This window comes from Asparagus officinalis, chromosome 5 (genome assembly GCF_001876935.1).
Source record: "Asparagus officinalis chromosome 5, Aspof.V1, whole genome shotgun sequence".
Lineage (NCBI taxonomy): Eukaryota > Viridiplantae > Streptophyta > Magnoliopsida > Asparagales > Asparagaceae > Asparagus > Asparagus officinalis.
This window is the reverse complement of record NC_033798.1, coordinates 122,796,207-122,815,173: the sequence shown is the minus strand read 5'-3', so window position 1 is coordinate 122,815,173 and position 18,967 is coordinate 122,796,207. Positions and strand designations below refer to the sequence as shown.

Genomic DNA, 18,967 nt, shown 5'->3' with positions numbered 1-18,967 from the left:
ATGAACATTTTCAGCCTGGGTTTGGTCACGCAAATTCGCACGCGCACACACACATACATATATACATATATACATACATATATGCACATACACATACATATATACATATATCTACATACATATATACATATATCCACATACATATATGCATATTTGCTCACACACACACACACACACACACAGAGCAAAACTTATGTCAACTTAAGTGGATAGCAAAAAGTTATCCACCAAACTTTTTAGCCACTCATATTGTCTAGGGACCCTTGCATGATATGAAAAGGTTTTTTATATTAATAAATGAGTGGCTAGGAAGTTTGGTGGATATCATTTTAAGTTGATAGGAGTCTTACTATATATATGTATACACACACATACACACACACATATGAGCAATATAGAGGAACTTGGTACCAAACACAAATTTTTGTACTTGATAGTGAGGTGGCTCATTCCCATCCACTCACTCAAATGGTGGACTACATTCACATGGGTTGGAGAGTGGATGAGAATGAGACACCTCACTACCAAGCACAAAATTTGTGCTTGGTACCAAGTTCCTACAATTTTCTCTCTCTGTCGGGTCAACCTCTTATGAAACCCAAAACCTTTAATACAATTGAACTGTTCAGGTTAGATGGGCTGATCCATATGATAGTTACTCAAGTCAAACATCTATCAGATTTCACGCATGGGTATATTAAAACTTCATTTCTTCTTAATATACCTCTCAATTTGTGAATAGCTTGACTATTTAGGTTTACTCTGGGAATACAGTAGTATGTACTAATAAAATTCATGGTCATATAGCTTCTGTGCTTTTACTCTTGTATAAACAATATCTATATACAGTATTGAATGATATGTGTTTAGGCTTCTCTATTTTAATTGAAGTAGCAGCCATAAAAGTGAGAAGTTAGTATTAAGCCCAGCAATGCCAAGCAAAGATTTTTTGTTCTATTGTGGTTATAATGCGGATGTCAATAATCAACAATTAAAATAAATTAAAGTGTCGAATTAAATTTTCAATATTGTTATTTTCCATATTTACTCATGACGATGCGTTCACTTGGGATTAGCAATAATTATCAGTATCTTTTTTCCCAATAATGTCATGGTTTTCCAGTGCTTTCATTTTCACCTACACATTGCATTTGACAAATTTAGAATATTATCAATAGTTTTGGATACACATTCTACTATTTTAGAGGCATATTCAGTAGAACACATACCTTGCACGACATTCACGTTATTTCACTGATTGCCTTTATTGTTTTTCTTGTCGGCAGTCCGATCAATTCCCTTGTTCCAAACATTATTTACAAGATCTACAATAATCTTGCTACTCTCATTTCTTTGGTTGAGAAGGACCGGGCAACCTCTATTTGTACCAAGACATGTAAGAAATCTTCTAATATTCAGATCCCTAACTGGGCTTATCTCAGTGCTGAGTTTCATTTATAGGTCAGTGGTGCTTCTGCTACTTTTTTGTTTGAACTTCTCTAGAAAAATTACTTGTGTTGTGGTGTTTTAGTTAGGCTGCATTTGTTGACCCATGCCTGTTATCCAGTTATCAAATGCTTCAAGGTTCCACTTACTAATCCTTCATGCTTGACATAGTGTGCATTAACGGTTATTTGATTTGTAACTTGTGACTAATGTAATAAATGCATATATTTAACCTTTGTTTAGCTTTTGATATATAATGGCATCCAGGAGTACTATTGGTGACATGCTTTGTCTAATGTAATCTGGAATGAACTACAGAATTCATTGGGACATGTAAAGCCAAAAATGGAGTATATAATTCTAAATCAATATAGCTTTGGTCGTCTAGAATATAATCCTCAATTAACCTTGCGTCATCAATTAAATAGAAGCATCATAGTGTGGTCTCTTATTTTAATGATCATATGCTTGTGCTTTTTTCTTGGGTAGGGGGTGGGGGCCTGGGGACCGGGTGGAGGGGACATGTTCTCTTTGTGTGTCTCTGCATTCTCTGTTTATCAGCACATACATCTCCCTCTTCAATTTCAATCGAAGAATTAGCAGTTACTTTTGTAACATACACAGACCAAAGAAGAACATCAACCATATAGACATTATGAACTAGGGAAGCCAACAAAATATCATAAAGCACTTCAAATAAGACACCTGACTAAGCTCCAATTACTACACTAACTATATTGCAATTTAAAAGTTCACAAATAAAATGGTCCAGCCTTATTGATTTACTCTTTGGTTGGATAAAAAGTCGAAATAATCCATTTATGATTGACTCTCAATGAGGAGAAATATATGTTGCAGTGAGAACAGGCTCAATTTGTTGCTAAATCACCATTAATGATCTCCTTTGGAGTGACTTTCTTCTATTGATGGAGAGTGATGAGTTTTAGACTGTAAAGGTCTATGAGCAATAACACTGCACATTAACGATACAAAACATGATGATGAATTAAGGATTTCTAGTCATCTCTCCTTGCTTCAGCAACACTCGATTCTTCTCTCTTGACGAATGTCTTATTTCACTCCAAAATTTTAATTCTTGGCCCTAAGAAAGATTACTGCACCAGGAAGTTTCTGTCGACTCTCCTTGCATTATTATCAAAGAAATTGATCATATCCAATTGTATATATGAATCAGGGTACTATAACACGATTCACTCAAGAAATCTCCTAGTTGTGTGCTTAATTCCAAACCAATTCTCCTGAACCAAATAGGAAATCTATCTGCATCTCCATTTGGATTTCTCCAGCTTGTGATGCTGTTCCATGACGGCTGCACTGTCAGAGGGGATCGGAAGGTGAGAGGAGGAAAAGGGGGAAGAGCTGGGGAGGTAGCAGAGCTTGCATTGGTGGCTGTGTTTGTCATAGTAGTTCATATTTTCTTTCATGGAGATGGACTTCTGTTATTTACTTTGTACTTGTAGTTTCAAACTAAATTTTCTTCTAGTAGTTCATATGGGTTAGTATAACTATCTTATATATCTGGTTTTAACTTTAAATAGGTATGGGTGCATATCAATATATAAACCGGCCCCTCTAGAATTTAGAAACTACCATAGAGTTGGATGTTCTAATCTTGACTATTTTTTATGAAGTTGAGGTCTGTGTGATCTCATACATCACTTTTTATTTTTTGACATTAGCCAGTTATGCTTACTCCTTTACATGCATCTTTCTATGTATGCTGGCATTGTAACTATGCATATATACGTCTCCTTTACTAAATCCTTGGACTACAGCCTTCTACATGACCAGTTCCTGTATCAGAAACCTCATTCTTTCCTTTAATGTACTATTCAGTGTTAAATGACCAATCTTCAATCCTTCCATGTCAGTGTTCAAAATTTACCTCTATCGCTTGCCATTATATTGAACTTTGCAACCCCTATTATGGCAACTATGGGAGCGACGATCATTTTACAGGAGAAGCTGGCAATTTCATACAGTGGAGGTAAGATTGTAGAGTAATACTGTTAATTTATCCATTGATTTTAATTTTCCGCGTTCATGTTGTATTTGTATTAAAAGATCACATGAATCAGTAGAAACTTCACACAGTTTGATTGCCAAGAAGATGGTTTTATGTTATGAAAAGAGATCGGTCTTGCGAACAACTTTCTGAGTGACTGTTGAGTTTATACAAATGGCCAAAGCTTTTTTTGGTCTAAGTGACCTTGTTTGATATTCTATTCTCATTAGTTAAAATGCATCAGCTATGGAGAATTCCTTAGTTCTAGAATTGACTGGTCTAAGACACTTTTGTTGACCTTTGAAGTGTATTAACTCAGTAGCAAATTCATATCATCATACTTAGGAAAATCATTACAACCAGAACTACAGTCATTTAGTCCGTCCTTGTATGTCCTTTCAAATATGTGTAATCAGCCTAATTAATAGCATACACAGCCTCTTGGACCATGGGATTTCTAACTATGAATCACTAATGTAGCTGTTTGCTTAAAAGAGGATTTGAGTTACATGTCTTGGGCTCAGGCTGTTATGTTCTGCTATGGAAGGAGTTAACTTAATAGTATATTTTTTTCCTTTTAAACTACAACTTTTAAACATGAATTATATAATTTCTCTTGCATATGAGATCAGTATTCCCACATGTAATTCTTTTACTTCTTTTATCATGCATTAGAATATGATATTAAAATTTATAATTGCATTTTTGTACAATTTCTGTAATTTGCACATGCAAATTATTAACATAATCGTAGAGCTTTATGTTTGACTGTCTGCAAGTAACTGATTATCATGTATGATGTATCACTTCGTCAGGTATAGCTTGTAGTTACGTTGGTCTAGTGCTGACTTGCATGCCTAGTCTTCTAACTCGAGGTATGGAATATTGGGAACAGCCGTGCTTTCAGTATGTAGAAACTATTGTAATTTCATGATATCTAGCTATCCATATATTCATCTTCATACTTCTCGGTTAGTTTCTGCTCACAACCTGCTTTATTTTTTTGATCTAATTTACATATATCTATGTTTATGAATCTTCTAGTTTTACATTCTATAGCATGTTCTTTTTTTTGGGGGGTGATAATTCATCTATGTTGTTGTGAAATTTTCTGTACTATTTTTTCTGCACATATTGAATATTAACATTTGTCATATTGACTATGCAGTATAAATTCTTCCCTAGTAGAATTAAAAGGATGGTAAATTTTGTGAGATCTTGTCTATTTATTGGGACAGATGTTATTGCTAGAAATTGAAACATTCGATCTAGTGACTTTAATATATGATTGGGTGGATAGAGCTTGAATTATCAGCTTAAGGAGCACGCTTTTTAAGGCGAATGAGAGGTAGACGAAATTTATAGAAGGTGAAAGGTGAATACATGCAAGGCATGTGATGCGGGAAGATTGTGGACCGTCGATCTCATGAAATTAGGATTTATTAGGATCTTTACTTTTGTGGTGGCATTTGATTTTACTCTATGTAATCTTCTATTTAAGTTAGGATTTCTTTAGGATTGGATTTTGATTCTTTCTTCTAGTTTAGTTAGGATTTTATTTGGTTGCATTTTTAATTATGTTAGGATTTGATTGTGACTATGATTTACTTCCAAATGTGGTTTGTTAGCTTTCTTTTCTATAAATAAGATGTAGTTCTCAATGAGGAATAGAAATTAATGAATAAAAAATTTGAGTTATGAGAATTCTCTTGAGCATGTAAATTGCTAAATGGTGTGAGGCCCCTTCAATTAAGTCTTTTTTAATCAACAGCCTTCAAATCCAACTCTGTTTCAAATCTTTGCCCTCCGATCAATCAAAACACTAATCCCCAAAAGATCCTAGGGAAAAAGGTACTACCACCGATGCACAGTAACTGACATACTGTTCATCTGCGTGAACTGTATATTCATAACTCCCCATCTGCCTTCTCCTCGATATGTGACCTCTCGTGCCTCTTCGTTGACTAGATCCAACCACGCCCGAGCTTCGACGAGCCCCAATGAGTTCTCTTGATCTGATTGAGTATTGCCATTGTTGGATCTCCTCCGATTGACCCTCAATGAGTTATGATCTCTTACGCTAAGACCTTACAACACGGCTTTGGAAAGTTATTGGAACTTAAAAATCTACCCCCTTCTCATTTCAGATCCCTATTAGATTCAAGTACGCGTCAAAATTCACTATATCGAGAACTTCATACTGTCCGATCGGATACAGATTGACGTCAACGGCATTATATTCGGGAGCCTTCGACTTTCGGATTGGAGCCCCTGCCCTGGTTTGCATCAGCATGCTTCTTATAATGTGCATTCTATGTACCTTCATAGTAATAGGACCCATAAAGGCCATAACCAAGGTAAACTATTGATTTCTGTTCTGCATGAATTGGAGGCAAAAATCTCATATTTCAGGGAAATTCAACACTAGGCTAATGCGATTGCCTTTTGAAGAGCAAGGTGAAAGGGGAAAAGGGCTATCTAGATTTTTGGTTAGACAATTAGAAATCTGTTATGTGGTGTAATAAGAATGAAAATCTATAATAAATATCTTTACAAAATAATATCAGGAGCTCTAATTATATGTTTGAAAGAAGTTCCTTTTGAAGAGCAAAGTGAAAGGGAAAAAGGTTAGATTTTTTAATTAGACAGTTAGAAATCCATTCCGTGGTGTAACAAGAATGAAAATCTATGATAAATATTTTTACAAAACTATATTAGGAGCTCCTGTATATGTTTGGAAGAAGTGCTTGTCATTAGGGATTCTATTGCTTTATCTTGATACCATAATATGACTGAATAAATACCCTTTTTTTTCCTGAATGTTTCTAATCATTTGCTTTCCTTGAGAGAATTAGCCACTGAAGGAACTCCCTTCAGTAGTTGTATAAAGTGGGTACATGCATATATGCATTTCCAACTATGTGCGTACTCAAGCTTGCTTGCAATGCCGGCATGTCCTAGAATTTTACTAAATCTTAGGGACTAAAATGGAGGCCGGCTACACTTTGCCAAGTGTAAGTTAGGTTACGGCAATCATTAAGGCTAGAAATGATCGCCACGAAGGGTGCAAGTAAGTTTTATTCAAACCCAACCCAGAGCTGCCCCTATTTTGGTTTGACCCATGTCCAAAGTGTAAATCTGTGAACACTTTTGTAAATGAAACCTAGAGCTGAAACTCCAAATGGCAAGGGTTGAAAATTTAGAGCTCGACGCCATGAAAATCGAAGAAAGTCAAGAGACCCATAAGTCATAAAAAAATATTAAAAAATGTGGATCCAAACTCCAAAATGGTGAACTTTACTAACCCGATCCAGCCCCCACTCACTGAATGGATACATCTTCTCTTGGTTCTTAGTATTGAGCCAATTCCAGCAGGTCTGAGTTTTGCTAGGCCCATCATGAACCCAACTAACTTGCACCCATCATGACCATCACTACCACTAGCTAGAAAAACAGAAGCCTTATCAGGAAATTCTGTGTTGATTGCATGATTTTTTAATTTCCGTTAGGCTCTATCTAGGCATCTCTCCTTCCAAGATAGAACAAGAAAAGGAAACAAGGCTGTTATCTTTTTTTGCTGTTCAGTGCTGGTTGTTTCTTTTCAGATATGCTTGTCTTAGGAACCTCTAGAAATACAATTGGTACTGAAAATGTTAAATACTTGTTTTGCGGTGCTTTTTAGGAAAACTCATAATGATAACGCCAGTAATAACTGTTCCACCTTTCTACTTTTACTGTACACGATGCATTGCGTCTCAATTTTCTCAATTATACGCATCCAAGGATGTCATTCAATTATAGTATGATATGCATGCATGTGTCTTCTATTGATTTGGATGTGTAGAGTACATTTCAAACCATTATTATGTTCTAGAGCATATTGCTTGCCTTTCGCTACCTATTTTTTGTTTTACAATTTCTTATGGAATCTGTGCAGGGGATATAATCGGAGATGGTGAGATCAGTCGTCCTGTTTTTGCAATTTTAATTGGCATATGTTCATCAATATTGGGTGGAATCAGTTACTGTCTCATACAAGCAGGAGCTAAAGCATCTGATCATCCTGCGTACGACTCTTCCTGCTATTGATCCCTTTCGAAGTTATTACTATTCACTTTGATGGCAGATTTTGATTCATTGTTCCGTTGCAGGGTTGGTATTTGTTCTGAATATTTGACTATCTGAGCTGATATAAGAAACATAATATTATATATGTCACTATGTGCACGCGCGCGCACACAAACACAGACATTATATGTCATTATGTGCGCATTTGCGTGCAACTGACTCGATGCTGCTGCTTGTTTTTATAGACTTGATCCATTTTCATACTACACTCAAATAGTAGTCTTTACTGCATTTGCAGGAATTTGCACAATCCTTTTATGGAGCTTTCACGATTTTGTGGAGATGTAGCCAAGGCCTTTTTTATAGGAAGCTTTACAGATGGTTACAGTTTGTGTTTATAGAGTATAGACACATCTAGTTACATGCCTCTGCAACTTCTTCCCCCTGTTCTTCATGATCCATGCTTGATTTTGCTCCCACTTCAACTTATGGGAGAAATACGCCTTTGGCTGCCTATATCTAGTTTCAAATAAAGCTGAGGATGAATCTAGAAAGTCTAGTCCCATCATTATATGGCCTATCTCTCTTAACTCTGCATATGGTTGGCTCGAAAAAGGAGCCCCTTGTTGTATAGCCTTGGAGGGAAAGGTGGTTTCGTCAGAAGTGTGGCATAGAACTAAATTTCTCAGTATTGATGATTGTGTTGGAATCTTCATCATTTGTTAGGATAATCTACATCATGCTGGTTGTCTTATTGAACTATCATGTAGAATTATTCAACTCCATGCTTGTTGTTGGCTAATACTAACAATTGGCACTTAACAATGGCTAACGGAGATAAATGGTTTAATCTCTTTTTATGGTCTCCCTTCTCCTTTTTTGCATGCAAAAGAAAAAATATTCGGTTTTATCTTGTTAATTTTTCCATGGAGAACCTTGTTTGTGCTTTATTGTTGGAGTGTAAACCTTGTAAAGGCTGAAAATGTGTTGTCGTTTGCAAATGCTTATATACTACATTGTTCACAGAAGGAGATCCCTGTAGATTAACTTATTATTTGTCGAGATAGTGTATGATTGGTGGTATGATCTAGTCAGCAAACTGCAATGTGGAGGACTAAAGACTTTTTAAGAATAACGTTTTCATGCAATTCTAATACTCCGCTTCTTCTTGAGTATCTAATAGGAGAAGTTTAACAGAATCATATACCAAGAGTGCAATCTGTCTTACATGATCAAATGATCTATTAGCTTATCAATGAAATTGTATATTAGTTGTTCTCATTAATATATTAAAGTTTCAGCCTAACAAACGTATAATCTTGATTTGTCATCATTGCAGGTATACAGTTCTTTCATTTGGACTACTAGCGAGTCCTCTTTCGGCAATCTGTATGTTTGCATTGCAGGTACCAGTACAATAATCACTGCATCCATGACTTCATTCTTTTTACATGTTGAACGATACAATATTACAATGAATACATATGTTTCAATCGCCAAGCATAAGTCTTCATGGTTCAGCTCGAAGAAGTCTTACCAGTTAAATCAATCTTGAGTTTGCACTTAATTTGTTGGAAATGTTCAATCACGGTCTTCTACTTTTTAAATTTAGTAGTTTTCCTTGTTCTTTCTTTTTATCTTTTTTTATTCTCAATTCTTTTTAAGGATAATCTATCACATTCCGTACTTGCACTAGTATCTTTTAGTAATTTTAAGATTTAATGCCTTATCCCCTGTTTTTGAACTCCGGAACTAGTTATCACCCAGCATTCCCTTAAACACTGTACCTCCTGTTACTTGCAGTATCGCCAAGTTTAATCTAGACCTGCAGTCATGAGATGGATTTGGTCTATTAAGTTGATACGGGTGTATCTTTTCTTCGGAACTTAGCGATCCTCATGGGAGCTTGAGGATAGATGATTCTCATAATAGCATGAGAATAGGAGTGTAAAACAGTACAGTGGAACGCAGGTGGAAGCGTGGAACGAGACGGCGAACAGCAGATTCGAAGAATCCAGTTTTCAGCTCGTGAGTCGACTCATACATGAACATGAGTCGACTCATGCCTGTTTCATGCCTGTCATGAGTCGACTAACGAAATCAAGCCCTGTTAGCAAAAGTCTCTGACCAGTCGACTCATCAGTTATGAGTCGACTCATCAGTTATGAGTCGACTCATATGAGGTCATGAGTCGACTCATTTCAGTCATGAGTCGACTCATCGACAGTTTCGTGATTCGTTTGGGTTTTTGTTTGCACAAATTCCTGTTGGGGTTTGGTCTGGTTATTTACCAGATTGCCATCCACGTTTGTACACCTATATAAAGGGTTGTTTAGGGTTTCTAAACATCATCTTAATCAGCTTAGATCTTAGAAATCTTAGAGATCTTAAATCAGAGGGAATTAAGAGAGATTCTAATCATTGTATTAGGGTTTAGAGAGGATTGAGAGGTTGTTCTCGATTCTAGTGAGTTTATGAGGGAGAGATTGTAATCTTTTGTTCTTCATAATCTAGAGAAGGTATTTTCCTTTGTCATACTGAATTGTTCTTGTGTTTTAGTTGTCTTCTTCTCAACCCACCTTTTGGTAATTCCGCGACCAAATGGTGCTCGTACGGCGACTCGTATCAAGTTGGTATCAGAACGATCAGATCCTGCGAAGGGGGCATCCTGTGTATGGTCCTGACTCGATCGCAATACAAGAAGCTTGGCGAGATTCTTATTTCTTTGGAAGGAGTTCGGGTTTTAAGGAAGGAGGAGATGGTTGAAGGAGACAATTCAGCGATGATTGATGCATTGGAGAAGCAGATCGAGACGATAGGTTCGACTCTCACACAACTCGTCAGTCTTATCCATGGAGGTGGCAAACAAGGTGAATCTTCTTCGAAGAAAATTATTGAGTCCGATGTGGAGAGAGTAGATTCAGATTCCGACGAGGATGAGGAGATCGTTAAGGCTGCATTGCATCAAGGGGATAAGAATTCTTATCAGAACCTGAAGATTGACTTCAAGGTGGAGATTCCTGTTTATGATGGGAGTGTTGACGTCGAGAGGCTTGATGACTGGATCGAGTGGATGGAGATGTATTTTACTCTTTATGGCTATTCGTCAAAAGAGAAGATTGTGTTCGCGACTTTGAAGCTTTCAGGGCACGCGTTGACGTGATGAAAATCCTACTGCAAGCAGGAGAAGAAGACGGTGTCGTGGAACAAGTTCAAGGAGTTACTGAGGAAGCAGTTCTACCGGTGGGATTTCTTGAAGAGCGTTAGTACAAGTGGTACGTCTTGCACTAAAGGGTCAATCAAACCGTTTAAGAATACACCACGGAGTTCCAGCAGCAGGCGATGGTCCTCAACATTACGACAGAGGAATATTCCGTGTTTATGAAGTATATGACGGAATTGAGCGATTACATCCAAAAGGAGATGAAGCTATTCATGGTAGAATCAATTACAGAGGCGAGCGTGAAGGCTATTGCCCTCGAGGGCAAGCAAAAGAAGGGCAACGAGGCTAAAGGAGACTCCAAACAGACGGGAGGCGAGTCTAGTGGTTTTCAATCTAAGGAGGAGAAGAAAAAAGATGATCCAGGGAAGGCAGGGCTGATTTGTAGTCACTACGAGAAGACAGGGCACACAACTGATCGGTGCTGGGAGAGGTATCCTCATCTCAAGCCGAGAGGATTGAAGAAGAATGAGGAGAAAAAGACATACATGATAGCTCAAGGTCCGAAAGAAGTCCCGGGGATGACAGAGCTCAACAGCAGTCTCAACCTTATGGCAGGGAAGCAGACCACGAAAGAGGACGACGACCCGAGAGAGCAACTCTTTGTTCTTAAGTTACAAGTGAAGACCAGTTTGGTTGATGCTATTGTTGATTCGGGCAGCGAGAAGAATTTGATATCCGAGACATTGGTTCAGAAGCTGGGCCTGAAGACGATCAAGCATCCGAAGCCCTATCCATTGGGGTGGATTCAGAAGGTGGAGAAACTGAGTGTAGTTGATCAATGCACTGTCAGATTTGCGCTCCACGAGTCGTATATTGACGAGGTCACGTGCGACGTCGTTTCATTGGATGTTTGTCAGATTATACTGGACAATCTGTACTTATGGGATAGATATGCCATCTACGAGAGGCGGGCTCAGAAGTACACCTTCACTAAGGATGGTGAAAAGTTCAGATTTCGTTCGACATCTCTTTCGAGGGAGACAAGCTTGGGGACGGTGACGCGAGCGAAGAGACTAGTGAATGCAAGCAAGAAGTTTGTCTCGCTGTGCATTAGACTTCCAGAAAAGTTATTGATAAAGGATTGCAACTTGGGGCGAAAGGTGATTACGACGAGACACGGGATGGATGATATGTTTCCGATCGGACGTCGAGACCAGGTTCCTAGCAGGGCCAGATGGTGCAGAAAAGATGGAGGAGCTCGAGAGTTTCCTCAGCAAAAGTTCTAACTTGAACGAGACTTCAAGTTACTAAAGAGGGGACCCATGATACGGGTGTATCTTCTCTTCGAAACTTAGCGATTCTCATAGGAGCTTGATGATAGATGATTCTCATAATAGCATGAGAATAGGGGTGTAAAACAGTACAGTGGAACGCAGGTGGAAGCGTAGAATAAGACGGCGAGCAGCAGATTCGAAGAATCCAGTTTTCAGCTCGTGAGTCGACTCATACATGAACATGAGTCGACTCATCAGGTTGAGTCGACTTATGCCTGTCATGAGTCGACTCACGAAATCAAGCACTGTTAGCACAAGTCTCTGACCAGTCGACTCATCAGTTATGAGTCGACTCATATGAGGTCGTGAGTCGACTCATCTCAGTCATGAGTCGACTCATCGACAGTTTCCTGATTCGTTTGGGTTTCTGTTTGCATGAATTCCTGTTAGGGTTTGGTCTGGTTATTTATCAGATTATCATCCACGTTTGTACACCTATATAAAGTGTTGTTTAGGGTTTCTAAACATCATCTTGATCAGTTTAGATCTTAGAAATCTTAGAGATCTTAAATCAGAGGGAATTAAGAGAGATTCTAATCATTGTATTAGGTTTAGATCTTAGAAATCTTAGAGATCTTAAATCAGAGGGAATTAAGAGAGATTCTAATCATTGTATTAGGGTTTAGAGAGGATTGAGAGGTTGTTCTCGATTCTAGTGAGATTGTGAGGGAGAGATTGTAATTTTTTTTGTTCTTCATAATCTAGAGAAGGTATTTTCCTTCGACATACTAAATTGTTCTTGTGTTTTAGTTGTCTTCTTCTCTACTTGATACGAGTCGCCGTGCGAGCACCCTTTAATCGCGGAATTACCAAAAGGTGGGTTGAGAAGAAGACAACTAAAACACAAGAACAATTCAGTATGACGAAGGAAAATACCTTCTCTAGATTATGAAGAACAAAAAATTACAATCTCTCCCTCACAATCTCACTAGAATCGAGAACAACATCTCAATCCTCTCTAAACCCTAATACAATGATTAGAATCTTTCTTAATTCCCTCTGATTTAAGATCTCTAAGATTTCTAAGATCTAAGCTGATCAAGATGATGTTTAGAAATCCTAAACAACCCTTTATATAGGTGTACAAACGTGGATGACAATCTGGTAAGTAACCAGACCAAACCCTAACAGGAATTTGTGCAAACAGAAACCCAAACGAATCAGGAAACTGTCGATGAGTCGACTCATGACTGAGATGAGTCGACTCATAACTGATGAGTCGACTGGTTAGAGACTTTTGCTAACATGGCTTGATTTCGTGAGTCGACTCATGACAGGCATGAGCCGACTCAACCTGATGAGTCGACTCATGTTCATGTATAAGTCGACTCACGAGCTGAAAACTGGATTCTTCGAATCTGCTGCTCGCCGTCTCGTTTCACGCTTCCACCTGCGTTCCACCGTACTGTTTTACACCCATATTCTCATGCTATTATGAGAATCATCTATCCTCAAGCTCCCATGAGGATCGCTAAGTTCCAAAGAGAAGATACACCCGTATCATAAGTTGTCAAATGTGATTGTAATCTTCCCTGCCATGTCATTGATGTCTGGAGAATTCAGTGTGTATGATTAATATATATGCATAAATTTGTCATGCTGATGTCGACCAGTTGTTCTAGAAACATTGCTTTAAGTGACTTGTCCTAGGATATTGCACTAAGAAGATAAATTTTATTATATACCACAAAGATAGCTTCTTACTAATTTGTAAATTGAGGGAGGGAGGGAGCACTTCAAGGGCGTAGTGGGGTATAAGACAGGTGTTATGATTTGTAATTCACAAGCTTTACGGAGATCAAACAAGTATTCACTTATAACCGGATCTATAAAGATTAACGCGCATCGTGCACTCATGAAGAGGAGCGTGCTCATTGGAGGAGGAACATGTGTGTTCGAATAGCTGATAATTTGTAGTAGCTCTTGATTAAAGTGGTAAAGAGGTTACAATGCAATCCGATTATTGACATTTCAAAGAGAAAACTTTAAAATTAGGTGGAAGCTCTAATTTCGGAAACAGTGGCATCAGGTTAGTGGTGATGTTTTTTGTTTCCCAAGTTCTTTTTTTATAGAAAAAGTGAATACTTGAGGTGTGATGAACAGTAATTGACTAGGAAATCACGTCCATCGTCAAAATTGAAAACCTTGATGACATCTATCAAAAAGCATATGGATTACTAGGTAAAATTAATATATGATGACTAGTTTTAATTATCAAACCTCAGCTGTGGTGTGCCAGAACTTTGGTTACTTCTTCGCCAATCGCTAGTTTAAGGACAGAATCTGTGATTGCATCATTTCTCAGATCTCACTTTCTACCACTTATGTCTTTTCAGAGAGGGCAGATTGTTTCATGGAAGTTGCCTGTTATTATTTTTCAGTTCACCTCTTGTTTAACCCTTTAATGCAAGAAAAATATCTACAACAGCTCCTCGTCTTTCTTTATTCTTCATCTTTTTTGCTTAATCATTTCATTCTATTCTTCCTTGTAGACATATCCTTCATTGTAAATGTATCCCTTCAATGTATTTTGCACAAGGCCTAGTTGATGGCTGAATCTGGTGTTCAGAAGTTTTCTTTGTCACAGTTAACCACACAGGACTTTCCATATCACGAAACTGTACGGAAGTGCCAAATTTGCCGTTGGTACTTTAGTCGTTTATTACTGTCATTTCTCAACGGTCAACTAGTGCTATCTGAGTGAGGATATAACAGATATTTGAGTTTTTGTTCTTTTTCTTAACACTTTTCTGCTTTTCTTATTCCATGCATATCGATGGTCTTAGCTCTTCATGACTGGTCATCTTCCATGCATATTGATGGTCTTAGCTCTTCATGACTGGTCATCTTTGATTGTATCAGAATAGTTGTTTGTAACAATGAGAAAATTAACCCAGCCAAAAATAATAATAGCTTGTAAGTTTCATAGTTAATATTGTGTGGTTGACATAGAAATTAACCCAACCAAAAACTATATTAAGTGGTTGATATACAAGTGCATTATTTCTATGTCAACCACTCAATATCATTTTTCTAATTGCTCTTTCTCGCATATTTTATTGAGCATCTAGTGTGTCTTTTAACAACTGAATAAGTCTAGCAGTGTTGGCATTTCCAGGACTAATCTTTCTTCCTAATGAACATTTTTGCTTGCAGAAGTTTGTACTACCTAGTGTATTCGCGTTGTTTTTATCTGTCATTCTAGGTGTACTGGCGTTCTTTGCTGAGGTATCTCCCAACAGTTTCAATTGTAAATTTCCACATGCTATGTCAGCTAATTTTTTATGCCTGCGATCGTTCTTTTCAATATATTATGTCTTCATTCTCTCTTATTATAAAGCTTATGATAACTTTAATCTCTTCAAATTTGATCTTTCTTCAGATCTGTTTAGCTCGTGGTCTTCAGCTTGAGAAGCTCAGCAAGGTCACAAACATTCTATACATGAAGGTCAGTTTCTTTTGACATTCAAAGGACATTCTTTCTCACGATTTGTTCCTTTATTCTGTTAGAAATCTACATGATCATTATGCTTTGAATACAGAGCTCTTAGATGTACCTAAAATACATACAGTTGTAACAAGTGTGTTAAAGTGATAGTTGTGGAGCACATATCAACTTGAAGACATAGATTATTGATTGTTGATGACATAGATCCTATTGTGCAGCTACTGATTTACTGAGTAGAATCCAGTTCGTTGGATAGCATTCTTAGAGATAGCTGTTTGTTATTTGTTAAAATGTGCAGGCTGTTGATTAGAAAGTTGTTTTTTTAATTGTCCAAATGGTCGATGATGACGACTTATCCAAAAACGTAGGTCTTTGGAGAATATCTGAAAATTTCTGGTTTAGCTCTTTGATATTTGTTAAGACATGCAGGCTATTGATCAGAAAGTTCATTTTTTAACTGCCCAAATGGTTGATAAAGATGATTTCTCTCACACTAGAGGGGAATGTCTAAAATTTTCTGGTTTAGCCGCTTCACTAGTCACTACTCACCATCAGTATTTACTTTCCTCTTTCACTTCATTACTTTTGGGGTTCTTCCTAGAAACCGTCTTAAAAATAGGATAATTATACGAAAACCAGCTTTTAATTTTAATTTATACATAAACCATCTTTAAAGTGGGTTTTTGTTGCTATCACCTCCTGGTCAAAATTTTCACTAAAAACCCAAAAATACCCTTAAAAAACTCACATTCAAGGCACGTGACTCATTTTCTTGATGTTTAGGTCTTGTTATGATACAACTCACGTATCTTGAACTTGAATTTTTTTTAACCATATTTTTTATTTTTTAGTCAAAATTCAACTAGAATGTGGTTGATTGCAACAAAAACCCACTTTAAAGGTGATTTATGTGTAAATTGAAATTGAACGGTGGTCTCTGTATAGTTACTCTATTTTTAATGTGGTTTCTAGGGGAAAAACTTTTTACTTTTTTGCCCCTTCTTCTCTTTCCTTTATACAGAACCGAAGATAATAAATTTGTAACCGTATGCATTATATTTTGATTAGTAAGAACCACCCAAGGAGCATTGTTGTTTAGAGCGGATATCACGACGGGAGCATAAACGGACAGGTCACATGTTCAGGGCATGGGATACAGTAGTAAGAGGAATTTTCCTCTGAAAATGGGAGGTTAGAATTTCCACTTGCACTGGCATTATCAACAATAGAGTTATGAGCCAAATCATATCAAGAAAAACCCTAGACTAGCTAGAATGATCAAGAGTGATGTTTTCACCAAATCCAATGCCTCTTGGCTACAAGTGCAGCTCGAGCTATTTTTATCAGGTTGAAGGTCCTCTGGCCCTAACTCGACCTGTGTCTAAAATCATCCCTACTCAAAGCCAACTGAACTTCATTTGGGGTCTTAATAACCTCATTCCAACCTGGCATCATGCAGGACTGAGATTTTAAGACGGGCTCAAGTTTTGTTGAGTCAGGTTAGCTGGGTATATGTTGGATCACACTAATTTATTAGTTCCTAGATTTATTTTGAAATTATGCATAGTCGACAGATAGAACACACAGTCAGTTTCAATCAAGACGAGAACTGATTGTTTGTATGTATGTATGTATGCAAAATACAATTGCCGCTTACATTTATAAAGATGACTTGTACAGGTCTAAGTTGGGTCGGATGTAGGCTCAAGCCTAATTCGTTTAATTGAAAAGGTGGCCCAAGTGGGGGGCTTCCCACCTGGACCTATTATGACCAAAATGATGCAATTTGGACAGATGTTGGTCATTAGAACGTTCTCCTTGTCTACTACTAGTCTACTATGCTTGGCAAGAAACCTTGTGCTAAAATTGGGTGTGGACATCAAACCGGAAGGCAATCAAAAGAGTTTCAATTCTTTCGTTGAGTCTTATGCAGTCGATACTGACCTCATTTTGATGGAAAATGTTATAGGCAATGGTGATTTTTACCTCTGTTTCAGACATTTTCTTTCCTTTTACTACATTCCAGTAGTGGGAAAATCTAAATGACCTGAAAAGTAAGGACTTGTATTGCCTACTCTTCTAATTTCTGCAATAGTCAGTCGAAGGAACACAATTTTTGTAGCATCTTTCTTCCTTCCTTGCCTTGTGGCAACTAACAATGAGCAAATGATTCACGCACCATTTCTTAGATATAGTTTATTATTATTGTGTTTACTTATTATATTTTAGATTCAGTCATTTCAAGTTAATAATTTGAGTATGAACAAATTTTCACTTCAGCCCCATTTCAAAAAAATTTATTTAAATCGACCCTTTTTTTATTTACCAAAACCGACCCGATTTTTTTATTAGCAGCCTAATCACCATCCTAAACAGTCGGGGTTGCCAACCCCAACTATTTAGGAGGGTGTTAAACCCTAATTAGAAGCCTTAAACCCTAAAAATTAATGTCCTAAATAGTCGGGGTTGCCAACCCCGACTGTTTAGGAAGGTGATTAAGCTGCTAATCAAAAAATCGGGTCGGTTTTGGTAAATAAAAAAAGGGTCGATTTAAATAAAAAAAATTGAAATGGGGCTGAAGTGAAAAATTGTTCTTTGAGTATCCTAAGATTTTATTATTATTGCATGTTTGCCAGAGCAACATAAGTTGATATTATCTGAACTCCTTTTAAACTTCTCCTGGGAGTTATTAGAGCCCTTTTCCCCCCTTCTTTTGTTTGCATAAATTCTCGTTCAGATGGAACTATACTATCAAATTGTCAATTTTCTGTATGGCGTGTAGAATAAGTTTGGCAACAGCTGTTGGTTTTACTTGTCCGAGAATGTTCTTTAGCTTCATTGTTTTCCCTTACAAGCTAGATGTTCTACTGACAATGTGTGAAAGTAGCTGGATTGACTTCTTTTTCTACCTATTTCACTAATCAGTGTCTATTTCCTTTGACGCTGATGTAGAAGTTTTAGCTAATCGGTAGGGTTATGTATAGAATTCTTGATTTGTGGGGACTAATATCAAATATTTAACTTTATTAGAGACTTGTGCCTTGGTTCTTTAATTTTAGTGTTCTATTACTCTTCTTTGCTAACTAATTGTTCCAGATTCTTTTGCGATCGAAGTGACATTGCCATATCTGTTAAATATATGTTCTTTATTCTCAGGTACTATTTTCGCAAGTGTGGGGCATGATATTCTTGGGAGCGGCTGTTTCATTTAGTAAAATCATTGGATGTTTACTAATTTTTGCGTCGATTAGTAGCACTGTATATCTTGGACCAGAAAAGGAAATTGAATGATTCCACCATAAGGAAACAATTTGATTTTTGAATTTTGATGTACTCTATTGTTCTTTTCGTGTGTCCATTGGATTCCAAAGAAATAAAAATGTAAATAATATCAAATTACTTCCTCTGAAATAATCTGTTATGGTCGTGCACAACTTAATACTTTCTCCAAGGCGTGTATCTTGGTAAGCTTTTTTTCCCTC

The 18,967-nt window shown here is 37.2% G+C and overlaps 1 protein-coding gene across 1 annotated transcript in view; it reads left to right on the top strand.

The window, feature by feature from the left end:
• Positions 1-18,818, top strand: part of LOC109841062 — a 20,121-nt gene extending 1,303 nt beyond the window's left edge. Inside the window, exons 3-10 of the mRNA XM_020409925.1 lie at positions 1,287-1,461; positions 3,339-3,454; positions 4,288-4,347; positions 7,410-7,539; positions 8,880-8,946; positions 15,194-15,265; positions 15,420-15,485; positions 18,642-18,818. Of these exons, the coding sequence (XP_020265514.1) occupies positions 1,287-1,461; positions 3,339-3,454; positions 4,288-4,347; positions 7,410-7,539; positions 8,880-8,946; positions 15,194-15,265; positions 15,420-15,485; positions 18,642-18,776 (821 nt within the window). The 3' untranslated portion in view covers positions 18,777-18,818. The remainder of the gene's footprint in view (positions 1-1,286; positions 1,462-3,338; positions 3,455-4,287; positions 4,348-7,409; positions 7,540-8,879; positions 8,947-15,193; positions 15,266-15,419; positions 15,486-18,641) is intronic.